Genomic DNA, 22,360 nt, shown 5'->3' with positions numbered 1-22,360 from the left:
CCCCATAGATGCTCTATATAATGCTCCATGCAGTTATGGCCCCATAGATGCTCTATATAATGCTCCATGCAGTTATGGCCCCATAGATGCTCTATATAATGCTCCATGCAGTTATGGCCCCATAGATGGCTCTATATAATGCTCCATGCAGTTATGGCCCCATAGATGGCTCTATATAATGCTCCATGCAGTTATGGCCCCATAGATGGCTCTATATAATGCTCCATGCAGTTATGGCCCCATAGATGGCTCTATATAATGCTCCATGCAGTTATGGCCCCATAGATGGCTCTATATAATGCTCCATGCAGTTATGGCCCCATAGATGGCTCTATATAATGCTCCATGCAGTTATGGCCCCATAGATGGCTCTATATAATGCTCCATGCAGTTATGGCCCCATAGATGGCTCTATATAATGCTCCATGCAGTTATGGCCCCATAGATGGCTCTATATAATGCTCCATGCAGTTATGGCCCCATAGATGGCTCTATATAATGCTCCATGCAGTTATGGCCCCATAGATGGCTCTATATAATGCTCCATGCAGTTATGGCCCCATAGATGGCTCTATATAATGCTCCATGCAGTTATGGCCCCATAGATGGCTCTATATAATGCTCCATGCAGTTATGGCCCCATAGATGGCTCTATATAATGCTCCATGCAGTTATGGCCCCATAGATGGCTCTATATAATGCTCCATGCAGTTATGGCCCCATAGATGGCTCTATATAATGCTCCATGCAGTTATGGCCCCATAGATGGCTCTATATAATGCTCCATGCAGTTATGGCCCCATAGATGGCTCTATATAATGCTCCATGCAGTTATGGCCCCATAGATGGCTCTATATAATGCTCCATGCAGTTATGGCCCCATAGATGGCTCTATATAATGCTCCATGCAGTTATGGCCCCATAGATGGCTCTATATAATGCTCCATGCAGTTATGGCCCCATAGATGGCTCTATATAATGCTCCATGCAGTTATGGCCCCATAGATGGCTCTATATAATGCTCCATGCAGTTATGGCCCCATAGATGGCTCTATATAATGCTCCATGCAGTTATGGCCCCATAGATGGCTCTATATAATGCTCCATGCAGTTCTTTATGGCCCCATAGATGGCTCTATATAATGCTCCATGCAGTTATGGCCCCATAGATGGCTCTATATAATGCTCCATGCAGTTCTTTATGGCCCCATAGATGGCCCATATAATGCTCCATGCAGTTCTTTATGGCCCCATAGATGGCCCATATAATGCTCCATGCAGTTCTTTATGGCCCCATAGACGCTCCATACAGCATTGTGCCACATGTAATGCTGCTGCTGAGGCAATAAAAACAAAATATCACATACTCGCCTCTCGTCGCTGCTCCTCAGCGTCCCGTCTCTCCGCACTGACTGTTCAGGCAGAGGGCGGCGCAGTTATATACTGCGTGGGCTGTGCTATATACTATGTGCCCTGTGTTATATACTGCGTGGCTGGTATATACTGCGTGGGCTGTGTTATATAGTAAGTGGGCTGTGTTATATATAGTGCGTGGCCTGTATTAACGCATCTGGTATTCTAGAATATGTATATATATATATAGCAGCCACATAGTATATAGCACAGGCCACGTACTATTTGTCTGGCAGTATATCACACAGCCCACGCAGTATTTAGCAGTGTGGGCACCATATCCCTGTCGCCTGTCGCTGATTGTTCGCGGCCGGCCACGTAGTATATAGCGTAGTATTCTAGAATATGTATGTCGTTTATTTATGAAGATTGAAGAATAATGCAATAATGGGTAAAATATATTTATTATCATTACATTTTATTAGTCATAGAACTTAATACAATTGAATGAAATTCTGAAACAGATCATCAAAATATATAAACCACATTACATGAACTGTAACTGTATTTAAATAAATCATCGGACAAAAGAAGGACATTGACACTATAATATATTTATTAACAATATCAAGCCAAAATATTTTTGCACACCACATTTCTTGTGAATACCTTTTGACTACCTATAAGCAACTTTCCTTGTAAAGGGGTAGGAAGAACCTGCACCTTGACGTTGGATCTCATTTTAACTCTTGAAAATGCAACGTAGAGTTGTCCATGACCAAAAACGGGCTGCGGTAGATATATGCCAACACGGTGTAGAGTTTGACCTTGTGACTTGTTTATTGTCATGGCAAAAGCTGGTTTTATTGGAAACTGTCGACGCCGAAGCCTAAATGGAAGACCCGTGTCTGAAGGACATAAATCAATGCGTGGAATGAACACTTCATCTCCTTTTGCTGATCCAGTGATCACTCTTGCTTGAATGACGTGAGAATGGAGTCCAGTAACAATAAGGCGAGTTCCATTACATAGACCATTTTTCGTATTTAGATTCCGCAGCAACATTATGATTGTTCCAACTTTCAGTTGAAATCTGTGGAATGGCATTCCTGATGGCGTAAGACTATTTAAAAATTCAACTGGATAATGCTCTCGTTCATCTTCATTGTCTACATCCACTGAATCATCACTTTTATACAACTTACAGTATACTCACCATGCATTCTATCCATCACCTAGGAATTTAGCAGTGCCACGTCATCATTCTTGGGACAGAGAATTGCATAAGAAGAGGCCCTCTCAACACTGCTTTGGTCGTTCACATCCATTTCAATGCATTGTCCAAAAACATCAGTTACGATGCAGTCAGTGCACAACATGTCTTCTGGTATTTCAATAATATCTTCTCCAAGGTTGTATTCGTTGCTAAGTTCACCGTTGCCAAGTTTAAGAAGCCAGTTGCTATACTCTGGGTCCGAAGATCGCATATTGTTAATTAGTTGGAGTTTATTGAACTGTTTCCAAAGGTCAGCCATTTTTAAGCTGGACTCGATAACATCTGTTCTTGTTCCATTTGGTATGACTGGAAGGCATTGCCTAAAATCTCCGCCAATGACAAAAATTTTACCTCCAAACGGAATTTTATTTTTTTCAGCAACATTTGTTGTCATTACTTCACGCAGAAGTCTGTAAATTAAGCTCAAAGCATATTTGGGTGCCATGGTGCACTCGTCAAGTATGAAAACGTGCATTTTTTAACAGTCTTCCTGCAAATGTGTCTTGTTTTATTCTGGAAATAGAGATTTCATTGACTGGAACTGGTATCCCAAAGAGTGAATGGATAGTGCAACCTCCTCGTAAAAGGTTTGCTGCAATCCCTGTTGTAGCCGACGGCAATACGACTTTTCCCAACCCTCTAACGTGATGCATTATAACTTCATAGAAGTATGTTTTACCACTCCCTCCTGGACCATCAATAAAGAAACATTTTGGCCTTGCATCTGCTTGGTTTTCTATAGCGCTCACAATAGTGTCATATGCAATCCGTTGTTGTTCATTTAAGTTTGTCTTCTCTGTTGCCAACAATAATTCGTAAGCTTCGTCATACTCTGGAACTTGTGGAACTTGAATGGCAGGCTGGGTCAAATTAAAGTCTGAAAACGTTTTTCCATGTAGTAGTAAGATATTTTGGACATCTTGCATGGCATAAGATTCGCAATTTTGACAACTTCCACTTCTGTTGTGAAGACGTAAGCAGTAGTCCTCGATTAGATGTTCTTTAAAATTTGTCCAAAGTTGAGCTGGATTTGTAGGCGGTCCAAATACACAGATGTAGGCAAACAATTCACGAAGTTGCTTAGGCATATGTAGGGTAACTGCGTCTTCTAAAGTAAGTTTCCACACAGTATCATCCAATAGAAATCCTAAAGCCAAAGCTGCAGCTTTAAATGTATCGTGCAATACTCCGTTAACTGTTTTCAAATCGTCATAAGTTTTAGCTCCTTTGATATGTAGTAGTAACAGCCGAAGGCAATATCTTTCTTGATCCTTGACACTAACAGTATACATGCGTCCAATTATTCTGCTAACTCCTCGTTGTCTTGGATTCCAAGTTTTATTCCAAATGTAATGCTCTGGAATCTCTCGGTACAAATACTGCCTTGCGTTTTCGTCACGTTGGTTCAGCAAAAACCATTCCATTAATGTTGATGTCGTGCTTAAAGTTTTTGAGACATCTTTGACTTCAGCATCTTCAAAGAAATAAAGCTGCTGTTGATTTGGTAAATGAATAGCTAAACGTATAATGGCATGGGACTGTGAACGCATTGGTAACGCAAATATCCTCCAAGCAGCTTCTGGAGCACTGACATATCTTGAGTCAACAAAAGTTGATGATTCATCGTGATTGACTGTTTTCTGTTGTATTTCGATGTTAGCTTTGTCATGCCCCTTGTAGATGTACTTGAAGAGATATTTTACACTTTTTATTGAAGCACATATTTCTACGTTGATGTGACAGTTGTAGCATTTTGATAAGTACGGGTTGTATGGGACTATCCATGAGTTATTTATAATTTTTTTGTTGCAAGCAATGTTATCAATGTGTTGTCGCCGGTAGGATGGGTAGCCATCCAAGTCTTTAACAGTGTGCTGTTTCAACTCCTTTGGATACCCTTTTGTACACTTTCCGTTTTCCATGCATGGACTTTTGAGATTTGCTACACCGCATGGGCCATGAACCATATGAGAGACTACAATATTATACAGTTCAGGATACTTTTCTTGGTTAGGAATTTCAGCCCACAGTCTCACAGGGAAAACGAATAATCAAGGAGTTAATAATTTATCAGTCTCGCAGAACAAAACCCCAAAAATTCTAAAAAATCTCTTTATTAACAATTACTTAAACATAGTGCATACAAAACCATCACCAAATGAACACTTGAAAATAGAAAACGAACCTAGGGGGGGTGCCTAACCCTAATAGCCTAACACTTATCAGTACCCTACCTGCCAGCGGAGGTTGGCACTCTAGACCTGCGCAGTGGCGCCCCCGCTCACCGTCGACTGTCCCTCCTGATCTAATAGACCCTATCAAGGAAGGGAAAAGAAAAATGTATATGTGTGGTTTTGTGAGGAGGGTTTAGGTATGTGGGTAAATACTATCCCTCACACTCACCCTACCTGTCAGCGGGGGTTGGCACCCTAAACCTGCGCAATGGCGCCCCCACTCCTCGACGGCTGTCCCAACAATGATAGCCCTAGCAGCAAAATTCGGGACCCTTGATGTCGTAGGGTACTGAAAGATGTGAGAGCGTAGTGAACCAAAAAAAAAACACACACCACCAGGGGATTTTCTTAGGGATATAGTAATCATATGATTTACTCAGTGATATGCTAGATAGCACGATTTTAGGCTGCCCTGAATCAAACAAATGTATTGCCTGTAAATCTTGATCAGGCAATTCAGCCTCATATACCATATATTGCACAAATGCCCACATTCATAATAAGATAAATCACAAGTCCCATACAGATACTTGAATCCAAAAAAACTACTCCCCAAAGTGATGTCCTGGTTCAGACACGTTTAAACAATAGGGTCATGAAGCAAACATACTCGTTTCTCTGGCTTCAAGATACTAGGACCCACAGTCTGCCAAAAGAGGCAAATCCCTCAATTTAACAAATTTAAACTCACATTCCAATAGATAGGCATAAAAAAACAGTCTCATAGCTCATCAGTCTCATAGCTCGACGCGTTTCTCCTCCCAAAGGAGGTTCATCAGGAGCATATTTAACAATAATATCAGAGACCGCTACTTAGCTTTGTGTTGTCCATTACGATACAGGACCTACGCACCAGGCATGTACCTTCCAGATTAAGTGAATTTCAGCCCACACTATATTGTCGATTTCTTCCTCCGTACGAATCTTGGAATCCGTGTCTAAGATAATTACCGTATTTTTCGGACTACAAGACGCACTTTTTTCCCAAAAAATGTAAGGGGAAAATGGGGGTGCGTCTTGTAGTCGGAATATACTTACAAATTATGCGACAGCGGCGGCGGTCCCGATGCAGCCTCCCTTCCCATGCTGGTGCAGCTGTGGCTGTGCTGCGGGCAGGGACTGTGCTGCGGGCAGGGGCTGTGCTGTGGGGCTGTGGCAGCGGCTCTCTGGGCTCAGTGGGGGCTCCGACGGCATTTCTTAAAAGCCCGGAGGCCCCCCGCTCATCCGGCATGTTGCGGTGGCCTCCGAGAACATGGGCACCAGGAAAATGGCCGCCGGGCCAGCGCACGCTCAGATTCAAATCTCGTCAGCGAGATCTTGGCAACAAGATCTGAATCTGAGCGTGCGCCAGCCCAGCGGCCATTTTCCTGGCGCCCATGTTCTCGGAGGCCACCGCAACATGCCGGATGAGCGGGGGGCCTCCGGGCTTTGAAGAAATGCCATCGGAGCCCCTACTGAGCCCAGAGAGCCGCTGCCACAGCCCCACAGCACAGCTTGTGCCCCAGAGCCCAGCCACTGCCCGCAGCACAGCTTGTGCCCCAGAGCCCAGCCACTGCCCGCAGTACAGCTTGTGCCCCAGAGCCCAGCCACTGCCCGTAGCACAGCTTGTGCCCCAGAGCCCAGCCACTGCCCACAGCACAGCTTGTGCCCCAGAGCCCAGCCTGTGCCCCGGAGCCCAGCCTGTGCCCCGCAGCCCAGCCTGTGCCCCGCAGCCCAGCCTGTGCCCCGCAGCCCAGCCTGTGCCCCGCAGCCCAGCCTGTGCCCCGCAGCCCAGCCACTGTTCTGGAGCGGAGCACAGCCCCTGCCCCGGAGCACAGAGCCTCCACCCCTGCCCAAGCACAGAGCCTGGGATGGGATTTCCTGGAGGCCAACGCACCAGCCTGGACCACCGAAAGGCCCCTGTGACCACTTCTCCACCTGTGGCGATCCCTTCACTGGTAAGCTGAATTCGGACTGTAAGACGTACCCCCATTTGAAACATTTTTTTTTTTTTCCTTATTTTTATTCTGAAAATTTGGGGTGCGTCTTATCGTCCGGTGCGTCTTATAGTCCGAAAAATACGGTAGTATATGCGCATGTGGGAGACCTCATTTCTAAAACTCTCTGACGTGTACCATTGCTACGACTGTTCCAAAAAGCCCATTTTTGATGTCTTTCAAAAGGCTGATGAGTTTGTCGAAATACGTGTGCGATTAAGTCCGGCCTGTGTTCAACTTGTTGCCAGGGTTCTAGATTTTCGGTAATTTCCGGCCATTTAGGATTACAGGTCATTGTCACAAAAATGTCAGGTCTTCCAAACTTTACTATTGCCATTGCATCATGATAATGCTGTTGCATGTTGCGGGGGCTACCTTCAAACGACGACGGGAGGATTACTGTTTTTCCAATTGGAATTCCCTTTTCAATTGATTGTTTTTGCAAATGTTCTTGAAGAACGCAGTAGTCTTCAACTTTAAGTTGTTTTTGGTTCATTCTTATGATATTGACGATTAGCTTCAATTTTAACATATGCGTCAACTAAGTACTGTTGTGTCAGTTTCCCACCGTTTAAAATAGGATTGAAGTAATTTCGGACAGACAGACGAAAACTGTAGTATTGCAGCTGTGTAATTCTTCTTGAAGTTCCTTGTTGGTTTAGGTTTTCATGCCACCCTTGTTCACCTCTTGGAAAGAATAGCGGATACAGAAGAGCATCAAGGTTGCTGTGCAAAATGCTAATTCGTTGTGTCTTAGGAACCAAAGGGTTGTTTTGGTCTGGCTTAAGATGGACTAATATATCCCTTTGAAAAGGAGGTTCTCCATCATCGTTTTGAAAAACAACTGCGACCTCACTTGCACGTGGTTTGTTGTAAAGTCGAGGATTCTGTTTACGTTCTTGTTTAATGGCCATGACAATAGAAGGCATTTCAGTACCATTTTGTATAGCCCTCTGTTCCTCCTCAGCTTGAACGTCTTTTAGCATGCGATATGCGGCAGCAAATGGGCTTATTTTTTGTAAATGTACAGCAATTTGGTTCATCAGTTCAGCATCACACTTTTCGTTTTCTTTTAGGTTCATCCTTTGTTCTGTAGCCTCATTTGTATCAATGATGTATAATTGTGCAAATTTTGGTGGTTGTCCTATTTCTGGGTGAAGTGTTCCAGTGCAGTGGTAGATCTGGCCGTGAATTTTAAAACAATACGGTCCGAATCCAGGGGGCGGTGAAATGTTGGCACCGAATGAAGCAAACGCATGAGAACTGTTGATGCTTCTGATATTTTCCATGAAATTTCTACTGTGTTGATGCATTCCTTTCATTAACTGCTCAAACAGATCTGAGTAGTGAGGACTCGGTAGCATAACTTTTCCTTTTTGGCAGCATTGAGTAAACTGATTGTCAGATGGTTTTTCATCAATGAAATTCAGAGAGTCGCATTTAGAGCAAACTGCATTCATATTCCACCAGCAGTGTTCATGAATTGTACTTTCATTGTCTGTTACGTAATGTGTTGTGAATTTGCTTTTTGCTCCCTCTAGTGGTTACTAGTTTTTTGACTCTGGTTTTTCTGTCATTCCTTTTATCCGCACCTGGGTCGTTAGTTAGGGGTGTTGCTATATAAGCTCCCTGGACCTTCAGTTCAATGCCTGGCAACGTAGTTATCAGAGCTAGTCTGCTGTGCTCTTGTCTACTGATCCTGGTTCCAGTTATATCAGCTAAGTCTGCCTTTTGCTTTTTGCTATTTGTTTTGGTTTTGTATTTTTGTCCAGCTTTTTCCAATTCTATATCCTGACCTTTGCTGGAAGCTCTAGGGGGCTGGTGTTCTCCCCCCGGACCGTTAGACGGTTCGGGGGTTCTTGAATTTCCAGTGTGGATTTTGATAGGGTTTTTGTTGACCATATAAGTTACCTTTCTTTATTCTGCTATCAGTAAGCGGGCCTCTCTGTGCTAAACCTGGTTCATTTCTGTGTTTGTCATTTCCTCTTACCTAACCGTCATTATTTGTGGGGGGCTTCTATCCAGCTTTGGGGTCCCCTTCTCTGGAGGCAAGAAAGGTCTTTGTTTTCCTCTACTAGGGGTAGCTAGATTCTCCGGCTGGCGCGTGTCATCTAGAATCAACGTAGGAATGATCCCCGGCTACTTCTAGTGTTGGCGTTAGGAGTAGATATATGGTCAACCCAGTTACCACTGCCCTATGAGCTGGATTTTTGTATTCTGCAGACTTCCACGTTCCTCTGAGACCCTCGCCATTGGGGTCATAACAGTAATGTGCAAGTTGTTGAATATTGTCCAGGTCGTGCCTTAGTCGGTAGAGCATTCGTTTTTTATAAATTTGGCGATCATGTTGTTCCTATCGTACAACAGTTTGTTGTGGTGTCTCTTGTTGGCGACGTTGTCTGTGAGATTCCACATCCTGGGCTTGTCTGGCGGCAGTTTGTTGTGGTGTCTCCTGTTCCCGATGTTGTCGTTTTCTTGCTGCTGCTGCTGCTGCTTTTCTGCCATCCTCATTGGCGTATTTTCGTTTACGACCCATTCTAAGATAAAAACACAGGGAGATGCCGGCCTCGACCAATCAGCGACGCGGGATTTCCAGGACAGATAGACAATTTAAACCCTTAGACAATTATATATATATATATATATAGATATATAATATACAGTACAGACCAAGAGTTAGGACACGCCTTCTTATTTAAAGATTTTTCTGTATTTTCAGGACTATGAAAATTGTAAATTCACACTGTAGGCATCAAAACTATGAATTAACACATGTGGAATTATATACTTAGCAAAAAAGTGTGAAATAACTGAAAATATGTCTTATATTCTAGGTTCTTCAAAGTAGCCACCTTTTGCTTTGATGACTGCTTTGCACACTCTTGGCATTCTCTTGAATGAATTATTAAAATAATAAACAAACAATATACTCCCTGTGTCCGACGTAATCCAATTAATAAAATTTATCCCACAACGATCTCCCGTGGAGAGCTGTCACATCAGCAGATGCGACCGCTCTCCAGGGGCTCCGGTGATAAAATGGTGGCGATAATCCTCCGCACTGTATCACTCCGCCGCCGACAGGTCACCTGAGTTCACCTGTCACTTGCGGCACTACAACATAAGAATTTTCTCACAGCTGTAGTGCCGTAAAGTGAACACCGATGATACACTGACCGGAGATAACCCTCCCGCAGGGTATCATCGGAGGCCCTATAGAGCGGTCACATCTGCTGATGTGACCACTCTATAGGGGAGATCGTCATGGGACCCTCGTTATTAAAGAGGGACTGCGTCGGATCAGGGAGTATTTGTGTTTTTTTGTTTTTTTTTGCAGGTTATCGATGGCTTAGATTGGATTAGGCGTGGAATAAAAATTATGAAAAAATGTGTATTTTATTTCATTCAAATACTTTTTTCTGGCTGCGTCTTTTTTAACCCATCTATAACTATAGGATTAGTAATGGATAGGCGTCCTATTGACGCCTCTCCATTATTAACCAGGCTTAATGTCACCTTACAATCAACGATGAATTAACCCCTTATTACCCCATATGCCACCGCTATAGGGCAGTGGGAAGAGCGAGGCTAAGTGCTAGAATTGGTGCATCGTACAGATGCTTGGTGCTGGTATTTGTAGCCCGGGGGGGGGGGGCAATATCCATGGCCCCTCTCTAGGCTTTGAATATCAGCCTGCAGCTGTCTGCATAGCCTTTCTGGCTATAAATTATAGGGGGACCCCACGTCATTTTATTAGGGGTCCTCCTATTTTATTAGCCAGTAAAGGCTAATTATACAGCTGCTGTCTGAGATACATAGCCTGGGAAGCTCAATGTGTATTAACCCCTTCCCAGGCTAGAAATATTCGCCCCCGGCCATCTGCTTTCCCTCTCTGGCGCAGAAAACTGCGCGGGAGCTCCCGCCATTTTTTTTTTTAAATTAAAGATATTGCGTGCAGAGTTGGTGTATGTGTGTTAACTATTTATGTACCATTTTATCTATCTATCCATGTCTGTCTGTGTGTGTAAACATTATTCTTCCATGGAGTATGTAAAATAAGAGCATGGACAAAGAAATGACATAACAGTTCTTTTTTTTAAATACCGGTAATAGATTTTTATTTAGGCTACAAAAACGCATACAAATCCGCATCAAATCCGCATAAAAAAACCGCATCAAATCTGCATAAACACATCAAAAACACGCAGATTTTTACCTGGATTTTCTGCGCAGAAAATTCTGCAGGCAAATCTGCAACGTGTGCACATACCTGTAATATTATTTTTAAGAAGGGCATCCAGGCTCTCCTTGAACTTTTTTTTTTTTTTTTAAACAATAAATTTATCTTAAAGATTTTAGCATATTACATTACAAACATGATGAATAACAAACATCAAAGGGAATCTGTCACCCCCTGAGATGCTTTTAAGCTACCGTATATACTCGAGTATAAGCCGAGATTTCCAGCCCAAATTTTTGGGCTGAAAGTGCCCCTCTCGGCTTATACTCGAGTCACGGTCGGCGGCAGGGTCGGCGGGTGAGGGGGAGAGGGCGCTGAGACATACTTACCTGCTTCCGGGGCTCCTGGCGCTGTCCCTGCAGTCCCACGGTCTCCGGGTGCCGCAGCTCTTCCCCTGTTCAGCGGTCACGTGGGACCACTCATTAGAGAAATGAATATGGACTCCACTCCCATAGGGGCGGAGCCGCATATTCATTTCTCTAATGACGGTAACGGTGACCGCTGACAGAGGAAGAGGCTGCGGCACCGAAGACCAGCTGTCCGGGGGAAGGAGCGGGACGCTGGGAGCAGGTAAGTATGTCATAATCACCTGTCCGCGTTCCACACGCCGGGCGCCGCTCCATCTTCCCGGCGTCTCTCCGCACTGACTGTGCAGGTCAGAGGGCGCGATGACGCATATAGTGTGCGCGCCGCCCTCTGCCTGATCAGTCAGTGCAGAGAGTCGCCGGGACGGGACGCTGAGGAGCTGCAAGCAAGAGAGGTGAGTATGTCATTTTTTTTTTTATTGCAGCAGCAGCAGCAATGGCACAGCTTTCTATGGTACATCTATGGGGCAATAATGAACGGTGCAGAGCACTATATGGCACAGCTATGGGGCAATAATGAACGGTGCAGAGCACTATATGGCACAGCTATGGGGCAATAATGAACGGTGCAGAGCACTATATGGCACAGCTATGGGGCAATAATGAACGGTGCAGAGCACTATATGGCACAGCTATGGGGCAATAATGAACGGTGCAGAGCACTATATGGCACAGCTATGGGGCAATAATGAACGGTGCAGAGCACTATATGGAACAGCTATGGGGCAATAATGAACGGTGCAGAGCACTATATGGCACAGCTATGGGGCAATAATGAACGGTGCAGAGCACTATATGGCACAGCTATGGGGCAATAATGAACGGTGCAGAGCACTATATGGCACAGCTATGGGGCAATAATGAACGGTGCAGAGCACTATATGGCACAGCTATGGGGCAATAATGAACGGTGCAGAGCACTATATGGCACAGCTATGGGGCAATAATGAACGGTGCAGAGCACCATATGGCACAGCTATGGGGCAATAATGAACGGTGCAGAGCACTATATGGCACAGCTATGGGGCAATAATGAACGGTGCAGAGCACTATATGGCACAGCTATGGGGCAATAATGAACGGTGCAGAGCACTATATGGCACAGCTATGGGGCAATAATGAACGGTGCAGAGCACTATATGGCACAGCTATGGGGCAATAATGAACAATGCAGAGCACTATATGGCACAGCTATGCGGCAATAATGAACGGTGCAGAGCACTATATGGCACAGCTATGGGGCAATAATGAACGGTGCAGAGTACTATATGGCACATCTATGGGGCAATAATGAACGGTGCAGAGCACTATATGGCACAGCTATGGGGCAATTATGAACGGTGCAGAGCACTATATGGCTCAGCTATGGTGCAATAATGAACGGTGCAGAGCACTATATGGCACAGCTATGGGGCAATAATGAACGGTGCAGAGCACTATATGGCACAGCTATGGGGCAATAATGAACGGTGCAGAGCACCATATGGCACAGCTATGGGGCAATAATGAACGGTGCAGAGCACTATATGGCACAGCTATGGGGCAATAATGAACGGTGCAGAGCACTATATGGCACAGCTATGGGGCAATAATGAACGGTGCAGAGCACTATATGGCACAGCTATGGGGCAATAATGAACGATGCAGAGCACTATATGGCACAGCTATGCGGCAATAATGAACGGTGCAGAGCACTATATGGCACAGCTATGGGGCAATAATGAACGGTGCAGAGCACTATATGGCACATCTATGGGGCAATAATGAACGGTGCAGAGCACTATATGGCACAGCTATGGGGCAATTATGAACGGTGCAGAGCACTATATGGCTCAGCTATGGGGCAATAATGAACGGTGCAGAGCACTATATGGCACAGCTATGGGGCAATAATGAACGGTGCAGAGCACTATATGGCACAGCTATGGGGCCATAATGAACGGCATGGAGCATCTATTTTTATTTTTGAAATTCACCGGTAGCTGCTGCATTTTCCACCCTAGGCTTATACTCGAGTCAATAAGTTTTCCCAGTTTTTTGTGGCAAAATTAGGGGGGTCGGCTTATACTCAGGTCGGCTTATAATCGAGTATATACGTTATTACTATGGGCATCATGGCTGTGGAGTCGGTGTCCATTTTGGTCGAGTCGGTGTAAAGTGGACTGACTCCCAAAATATATAATACATTTTGTACAGTAGTATAATGCAGGATGTGCTGTATATTTTTTCATAAGAATTTGGGAAAGTTTTGAAATGTCCTATAAACATCTGTTTTATTCCTCATCTAAGGATCTGGGCTTTTAGCTGAGATGAATCTGTGCTGCACTTTATGTACATGCTCCGTAGTGACCAGTACATACTGACCAGTCCTGTGGAGTCTTAAGTCATTTTGTTGTAGTCGGAGGTTTGGCTTACCGACTCCACAGCCCTGATGGGCATACAGTTGACAGAATGGTTAAAATCTTCTGTATGTCTCATATGTGCAGTCTAGTTGTTGAGAAATTGAGTTTTAATCTTTTATGTTAATGATTTCTTCCAGGCTCCAGGGTGTGCAGTGTCTGTAAGAAATCTCTGCCTCCTGTCTTCATTATCATATCACAACTAGACCGCAGCTATGAGGCATAATTCTATTACATGTATGCCTATAGTAATGGCTTTAAAGGCGTTCCAGGTGGTGACATAGCTACTGTAATTACAAGTTTGTATTAAAGGCAATCTAAGTGGGGGGACAAACATATAAAGTTATTAACTGAATTACGCATATTTTTCCATAGTCCCATTGTTTTCATTTTATGTGGCCCATAGTTCTTCTCTGGAGACATCAGATCGCAGATATCAAGGCGTCATTTTATTCTGTTTCCTATGACCTACATGCCCATATAGGTGGCTTAGGAGGGTCGTTCCTGCTGCGAGATGCCCTTTAATCACAAAACCAACATTTCCACTGAATTTCAGTCTTGCCATAAAATGACCTGCTTAAATAATGTCCGTGACCTTCTTAGCTCGGTAGAGTGTGTTAATGAAGACAAGGTATCACTCTGACATGCTTATTGAATTAGAAGACCTATTTGGGTGCTCTAGGGTATGTGCACACCTATTCCTGAGGTCTGCGGATTTTTCCGCAGCGGATTTGTGAAAACCGCAGGTAAAAGGCACTGATTTTTACCTGTGGAATTACCACGGTTTTTGTGCGGATTCCACTGTGGTTTTACACCTGCGGTTTTCTATTATGGAGCAGGTGTAAAACCGCTGCGGATTCCGCACAAAGAATTGACATGCTGCGGAATGTAAACCGCTGCGTTTCCGCGTGTTTTTTTTTTTTTTTTGCAACATATGCACTGCGGATTGCGTTTCACTTAGGTTTACATGGTACTGTAAAGACATGGGAAACCGCTGCGGACCCGCAGCTGCAGATCCACAGCAAAATCTGTAGCGTGTGAACATAGCCTAAAAAGTCTGGTGCTAGAAACATTGTCTTCTGTTAACCATGGCTACCTCCAAGGAAACACTTGCAGTCATCATAGATTTACATTAAAATTGTTTCATAGTTAAGGACATATATTGTATCATCAAGAATTTTATATAAAGAAAGTCCATTTAAATTTAAAATTTTGTGAAACACAGCAAGTGCCAGGACTGTCTTATAAAGAGGATTCAGTTACATCAGTGTTCCTCAACACAAGGCCCACACACAGATCATGTTTTCTGGATTTACTTAGTATTTCACGTGTGATAATTCCATCACCTGTGGACTACTAAAGAAATCCTGTAAACACAATTTTCAAGACAAACGGCAGAGAGAGGCTGTCATTCTTCAGGAAGTACAGGAATTGGACTGCAGAGGACCAGGGTAAGCTTTTTACCTCTAATGAAGCCCCCTTCATCTGACAGAATGATTGTCCAGAGAAGAAAAGTCCATGTATAGGACTTCTTTTCATTGAAGACATTGGGCTCACTCAGAATTTTGCCTAAGAACACTTCCAAGAATAGTATTGAATATCCTCTAAGAGCATCTTCTCCCAACCATCCAGGAGCAATTTGGTGATGAGCAATGTTTTTTCCAGCATGATGGAGACCATGTCACAAGATAAAAGTGATAATGTTTTATTCACCAAGCCACTTGTTTGACATTTTAGGTCTAAGGCCAGAAAACTCTCCAGATCTCAATGCCATTGAGAACTTATGGTCAATCATTAAAAATCATGGGACAAACAAAAATACAGAAGTTTTGATACTTCAGTCACTGATTAGGCAAGAATGGGTTATCAGTCAGGATTTGGTTGTGAGGCCTCGTTCAGAATTTGGTCAGTATTTTACCTCTGTATTTTTGGGTGATAAATTCAGTAGTGGTGACATGTTTCTATTATACTTTTCCCCTGGTTGTTCCATTCCTGGTTTTGGTTTACAAATACTGGTGTAAAATACTGACCAGATACAAAATGTGTGCATGTGGCCAGAGGCTGATATCCAGCTGCCAGGGCAAATTGCAGATTTCCTGAAAAATAAGGGTCAATTCTGTAAATATTTAGTCTTTGCATAAACTTTGTGTATTTGTTGATAAAGGTTTAAACATTTATGAAATGCTAATAATTGTACTTCAGTAATCATAGAAACATCTGACTAAAAGATCTAAAAAGATTTAAGCCGCAAACTTAAGGTACCGTTACACTAAGCAACTTACCAGCGATCGCGACCAGCGACGTGATCGCTGGTAAGTTGCTGTGTGGTCGCTGGGGAGCTGTCACACAGACAGCTCTCTCCAGCGACCAAGCGACTTCGGCATCGCTGAAACTGTCTTCAGCGATGCCGAAGTCCCCATGTAAAAAAAAAAAAAAACAACACTACATACGCACCTTCTGTCGTCCTTCATGTCCCTCGGCGCTTGCCGCACTGACTGTGTCTCAGCGCCGGCCGGCCGTAACAGTGGTGCCCAGCGGTGAACCGCTGTTACTGCAGGTTCACCGCTGGGCTCTGCTTTACGGCCGGACGGCGCTGAGACAGTCAGTACGGCAAGCTCCAGGGGACGTGATGGACAACAGACGGTGAGTATGTAGTGTTTTTTTTTTTACTTTTACCATGGTATCCATGGTAAATATCGGGTTACTAAGCGCGGCCCTGCGCTTAGTAACCCGATGTTTACCATGGATACCAGTGAAGACATCGCTGGATCGGCGTCACACACGGCGATCCAGCGGTGTCAGCGGGAGAGTTGCGACGAAAGAAAGTTCGTCCACTCTCCCTGCAACCAGCGATATCCCAGCAGGATCCAGATCGCTGCTGCGTGCCAAACATAGCGATATCGCTATGCAGGACGCTGCAACGTCACGGATCGCTGGCGATATCGCCTAGTGTGACGGTACCTTTAGTGAAAACCAAAACGTTTGGCCATGACTGTATATCTGATAGTCAAAGGAACACTAATACAATCCTGGCAACTACCTGTTGCAGGGAGTCTCCTTTCCCTATTTCATGTTTTTCATTCTTGATGAATATCCTGATGGCTTAAGTGATGCCTTTTCTGGAGGACTTGTGCATAGACCTCTATATGTTGTTCATACATCCTAGTAGGACATACGGAGAGGGCTGTCCTTTTCAGACATTCTCTATCCGTCCAATCTAGCTAAATAAAGCAGTGGTGTGCTACTATATTTTGTTTTAGGGATGGTCCCCAAAGAATGATCTTTAGAACTCGTGTTGTTTATTTCAGCAGAGCCGCTGAGCTTAGTGATTGGCAGCAGCGCTGATGTGCTTTGTTAATGAGAAGTCACCGCAGCAGCCAAAACGCTGAGACTGGAATAGCAATAGTCAGCTCTGGACTGTGGGAGGGTGGGTACTCTGTTTGTTGGTTTACAAATATGCTTTGGGGACCACTTTTCGTAAAGTGAAAACTCCCTTTTAATGCAGTGCTAGACACAGCCTTTGTGTGATGCAGAAGATCAGTGTTACAGGTTCCCTTTACGTAAATTCACAAATAACCTCTTCCATTGTAACATAATAGGTATTGTAGGTGTCTAAATAATGATTTAATTTGTGTGACATCATGCAAAATCTGACATTTCTCTGCTAGTTTGTCTGTGTCTCCTGACTTGCCTGTGTATTTTCTCTGTTACGGCAGCCTCATTGCTGTGTCAGGTTGAACCAGTGGGACGATGGTTTGAAGCCTTCATTAAACGCAGGAATAGAAATGTGTCCGCCTCCTTTCAGGAGCTGGAGGATGAGAAGGAGAGCTCTGAAGAGTCCGAGGATGAAGAGTTTCAGATAGAGGAATTTGCACTATTGAAAACCCTTGATCCTAAAGACTGGAAGGTTAGTATGAAGTTTCCCTGCTTAATACAAAGTGAAGTCACTTTTTGTATAGTACATTTTGTCGTATTTAGTTTCAGAGAACTTGTTTATAAGTTTAAGTGGAAATGTGTTTTTGTATTTTTTTTGTTTTTTCTTTAGAACCAAGACCATTACGCAGTGCTTGGACTGAAGAACCTGAGGTATAAGGCTACACAGAAGCAGATTAAAGCAGCACGTAAGTAAAAAGGAAACTTGTTCTGTGGATGAATGGCTGGGCACTCTTTTTCTGCTAATGTGTAAGAAAGTTTTAATCAGCTGTACAAAGGAAGACTGTGTTCAGTATGAACCTCTCCTTGGTTTTAACACCTTAAGCCCCGAGGGTGGTTTGCACGTTAATGACCGGGCCAATTTTTACAATTCTGACCACTGTCCCTTTATGAGGTTATAACTCTAGAACGCTTCAACGGATCTTGGCGATTCTGACATTTTCTCGTGACATATTGTACTTCATGAAAGTGGTAAAATTTATTCGATATAACTTGCGTTTATTTGTGAAAAAAAAACGGAAATTTGGCGAAAATTTTGAAAATTTCGCAATTTTCCAAATTTGAATTTTTATGCCCTTAAATCACAGAGATATGTCACACAAAATATTTAATAAGTAACATTTCCCACATTTCTACTTTACATCAGCACAATTTTGGAACCACAATTTTTTTTTGTTAGGGAGTTATAAGGGTTAAAAGTTGACCATCAATTTCTCATTTTTACAACACCATTTATTTTTAGGGACCACATCTCATTTGAAGTCATTTTGAGAGGTCTATATGATAGAAAATACCCAAGTGTGACACCATTCTAAAAACTGCACCCTTCAAGGTGCTCAAAACCACATTCAAGAAGTTTATTAACCCTTCAGGTGTTTCACAGGAATTTTTGGAATGTTTAAATTAAAATGAACATTTAACTTTTTTTCCACACACAATTTATTTCAGCTCCAATTTGTTTTATTTTACCAAGGGTAACAGGAGAAAATGGACCCCAAAAGTTGTTGTACAATTTGTCCTGAGTATGCTGATACCCTATATGTGGGGGTAAACCACTGTTTGGGCGCATGGCAGAGCTCAGAAGGGAAGGAGCGCCATTTGACTTTTCAATGCAAAATTGACTGGAATTGAGATGGGACGCCATGTTGCGTTTGGAGAGCCCCTGATGTGCCTAAACATTGAAACCCCCAACAAGTGACACCATGTTGGAAAGTAGACCCCCTAAGGAACTTATGTAGATGTGTGGTGAGCACTTTGACCCAACAAGTGCTTCACAGAAGTTTATAATGCAGAGCCGTAAAAATAAAAAATCACATTTTTTCACAAAAATGATCTTTTTGCCCCCAATTTTTTATTTTCCCAAGGGTAAGAAAAGAAATTGGACCCCAAAAGTTGTTGTGCAATTTGTCCTGAGTACGCTGATACCCCATATGTGGGGGTAAACGACTGTTTGTCCGCATGGCAGAGCTCGGAAGGGAGGGAGCACCGTTTGACGTTTCAATGCAAAATTGACTGGAATTGAGATGGGACACCATGTCGCGTTTGGAGAGCCCCTGATGTGCCTAAACATTAAAAAAAACCCACAAGTGACACTATTTTGGAAAGTAGACCCCCTAAGGAACTTATCTAGATGTGTTTTGAGAGCTTTGAAGCCCCAAGTGTTTCACTACAGTTTATAACGCAGAGCCGTGAAAATAATTTTTTTTTTTTTTTTCACAAAAATGATTTTTTAGCCCCCAGTTTTGTATTTTCCCAAGGGTAGCAGGAGAAATTGGACCCCAAAAGTTGTTGTCCAATTTGTCCTGAGTACGCTGATACCCCATATGTGGGAGGGAACCTCTGTTTAGGCGCATGGCAGAGCTCAGAAGGGAAGGAGCGCCATTTGGAATGCAGACTTAGATGGATTGGTCTGCAGGCGTCACGTTGCATTTGCAGAGCCCCTGATGTACCCAGACTGTAGAAACCCCCATAAGTGACCCCATATTGGAAACTAGACCTCCCAAGGAACTTATCTAGATGTGTTGTGAGAACTTTGAACCCCCTACAGTTTACAACGCAGAGCCGTGAAAATAAAAAATCTTTTTCTTTCTCGCTTCATTGGGGGACACAGGTAACCATGGGTGTATGCTGCTGTCGCTAGGAGGCTGACACTATGCAAATAGAGAAGTAGCTCCTTCCCGGCAGTATACACCCTCCGTCAGGCACCAGGCAACTCCGTTTTTGCTTAGTGTCTGTAGGAGGCGGACCTAGATCTAACCCCAGATCCGCATTTCTTTTATAGGGATTTGTCGTGTGTTACTAATCATTTCCCCTTTCTTTTTCACATACTTTCTTCAGGGTAACAGGGTGCAGTTTTGCTCACCCTGTTTTCCCCACTTTGAGCGACCGAGAGAGCAGTGTGGTTTCACCCACATCGCACCCTCTCGGACCCGCTGGGCAGGACCTCGTCCCCTGTCACCCTTACGGGTGTATCAGGGTGACTATTTTGGTGGCCAGTCCCTGCCCTGTCCCCCCCTCATCCCTCTCCTCGGAGAGGGCTGAGAGGAAGACGGTGGTCACCTTTGGTGACCTTCCCCCTTTCTAAGGGGTTGACACTGTCTTCTGCGCCGTGGTACGGCGCGGGAAGGAGGATCTTCACTTTCAGGACCCCTCCTACTACCCAAGGGCTCCTGACACAATCCTCGACCACCAGGTAGCAGATCTTCAGATTCGATTGTCTGTGTGTCACCCCCCCCCCCCCCCCCGGAACCCCCTCACCGCCTGGTTGTAAGCGACGCGCTCTCTGCCTGGAGCACTTAGCTTATTTCTCCCATAGTGTTCCTCCCTGCAGTAATAGTTGCGGCTCTAGCGTTCCTTTATTAGGGACAGCAGGGGATCCTAGGCACCGGGTGGCACTTTGTTCAATTGAATCTTCGCGCCGTTTTTTTACCGGCGCATGCCTTTTCGGCTCTTCAGTTCTGGCACTGCCATTTGTTGGGCGCGTGCCTTCTTTCCTCGGCGGCCTTTTCGCGCCCGACTTGCCTCGCCCCCAGCGCCTTTGCCCTGCCCTGTGTTCGCGGGCACGCCTTCCCCAGGGTCCAGCGCCGACGGAGAGTGCTCTGTTCTCCTGGGAGGCTATCTCTGTTTCTTATGCGTTCGACCACACCCACTTCCAGCGCGTTTCTTCCCACGCTGAGAGACGCCGACTTCTTCCATTGCGTCGTGTGGGACACGAGGATCCCTGGGGGACACACTCCTGCGGCTGCCGCTGTCGCTGTTTTGTCGGTAGGCTTGGCATTACTGCCCTCTCAGGCTCTACTCCTCCCTGCAGTACTTCTCCACACCTGCGGTACAAGGTAGTACCTCTACCTATGTCCGACCCCACACCAGGCTATTCCACTACGGTCACCCACTACGCCTGCGCTCACTGTAAGAAAAAGTGGGCCTAAGGTCAGCTGTCTCCCTTCTGCCCATCCTGCGTTCCTCCTATCATATCCGGCCCTCAGGAAGCGCCTCGGTCTCGGGATGAGTGCACCCCTCCCCTGGAGTGGGCTGTTGCTATGTCTCAATCAGTGTCAGACCTGACTAAGGTGTCTCAGTCTCTGGTCCAGGCACTTGAACGTATCCCGCTTCTCTCTAATGCCACCAGTGCCACGAACGCCTCTCACGGCGATTCTCTCGCACCTGTCCAAGACCCTCACAGAGGCAGACCTGAGAAAAAAGACAGAAAAAGGACCCTATCTAGATCCGTTTCCAGTTCCCCGGACCACACCGGGATACCCCTATCTGCCCCTTCCTCGCATGCGGACCTCAGGTCTGACGTAACCTCTCAGTCGGAATCTGACTCGGATGCAGATCAGACTTCCGGTACACAGGATATGGTCGATAGCCTTATTTCAGCTATTATTCAGACGCTTGATCTTAAGGAGGACGAGGCAAGCTCTCAGGACGTCTCCATTGCGTTTAAACGGATTAAACGTCCCTCTAGGGTTTTTCCTAATCACAAGGAGTTTGACAACACTACCTCTACACACTGGGAAAACCCTGGTAAGCGTTTCCCTGGCAGGAAACGGCTAGACGTTTTATACACTTTTCACTCCGACCTTGTCAACAAATGGTCCGAGTCTCCTAAGGTCGACCTGCCTGTGTCCAGACTATCTTCTCAGATTGTTTTGTCTATCCCGGACGCGGCTTCTCTTAAAGACCCCACGGACAGACAAATCGAGGCTTTAGCCAAATCTGCGTTTTAGGCTTCTGGGGCCTCCTTCTGTCCTAGTTTCGCTTCTTCATGGGTAGTGAAAGCTGTGTCGGCGTAGGCTAAAACCCTAAGCATTTTGGCCTCGGCTCCTGCTGAGGAACTGTCTGATTTACCGGATCAGATTTCTCTTGCGGGAAAATATCTCATGAATGCCTCCCTTGATGCGGCGCCCTGCTCGGCTTGGGCTAACAGTAACATTGTTGCCATTCGCCGGGTCCTTTGGCTCAAAGCGTGGAACGCAGATCCTGCTTCTAAAAAATCCCTCACTGGTCTGCCTTTCCAGGGTTCTAGACTCTTCGGCACGCAGCTGGATCAAATGATCTCGGATGCTACGGGGGGTAAGATTA

At 44.8% G+C, this 22,360-nt stretch overlaps 1 protein-coding gene across 1 annotated transcript in view; it reads left to right on the top strand.

Moving 5' to 3' along the window:
* Nucleotides 1-22,360, top strand: part of DNAJC2 (DnaJ heat shock protein family (Hsp40) member C2) — a 126,213-nt gene that overhangs the window by 14,669 nt on the left and 89,184 nt on the right. The window contains exons 2-3 of the mRNA XM_077264724.1: nucleotides 17,560-17,750; nucleotides 17,889-17,964. Of these exons, the coding sequence (XP_077120839.1) occupies nucleotides 17,560-17,750; nucleotides 17,889-17,964 (267 nt within the window). The remainder of the gene's footprint in view (nucleotides 1-17,559; nucleotides 17,751-17,888; nucleotides 17,965-22,360) is intronic.

The sequence above is a fragment of the Ranitomeya variabilis genome, chromosome 5, assembly GCF_051348905.1.
Source record: "Ranitomeya variabilis isolate aRanVar5 chromosome 5, aRanVar5.hap1, whole genome shotgun sequence".
In the NCBI taxonomy this organism is placed as follows: Eukaryota; Metazoa; Chordata; class Amphibia; order Anura; family Dendrobatidae; genus Ranitomeya; species Ranitomeya variabilis.
Note: the sequence above shows the minus strand (reverse complement) of the source record. Positions and strands in the feature narration are given on the sequence as shown.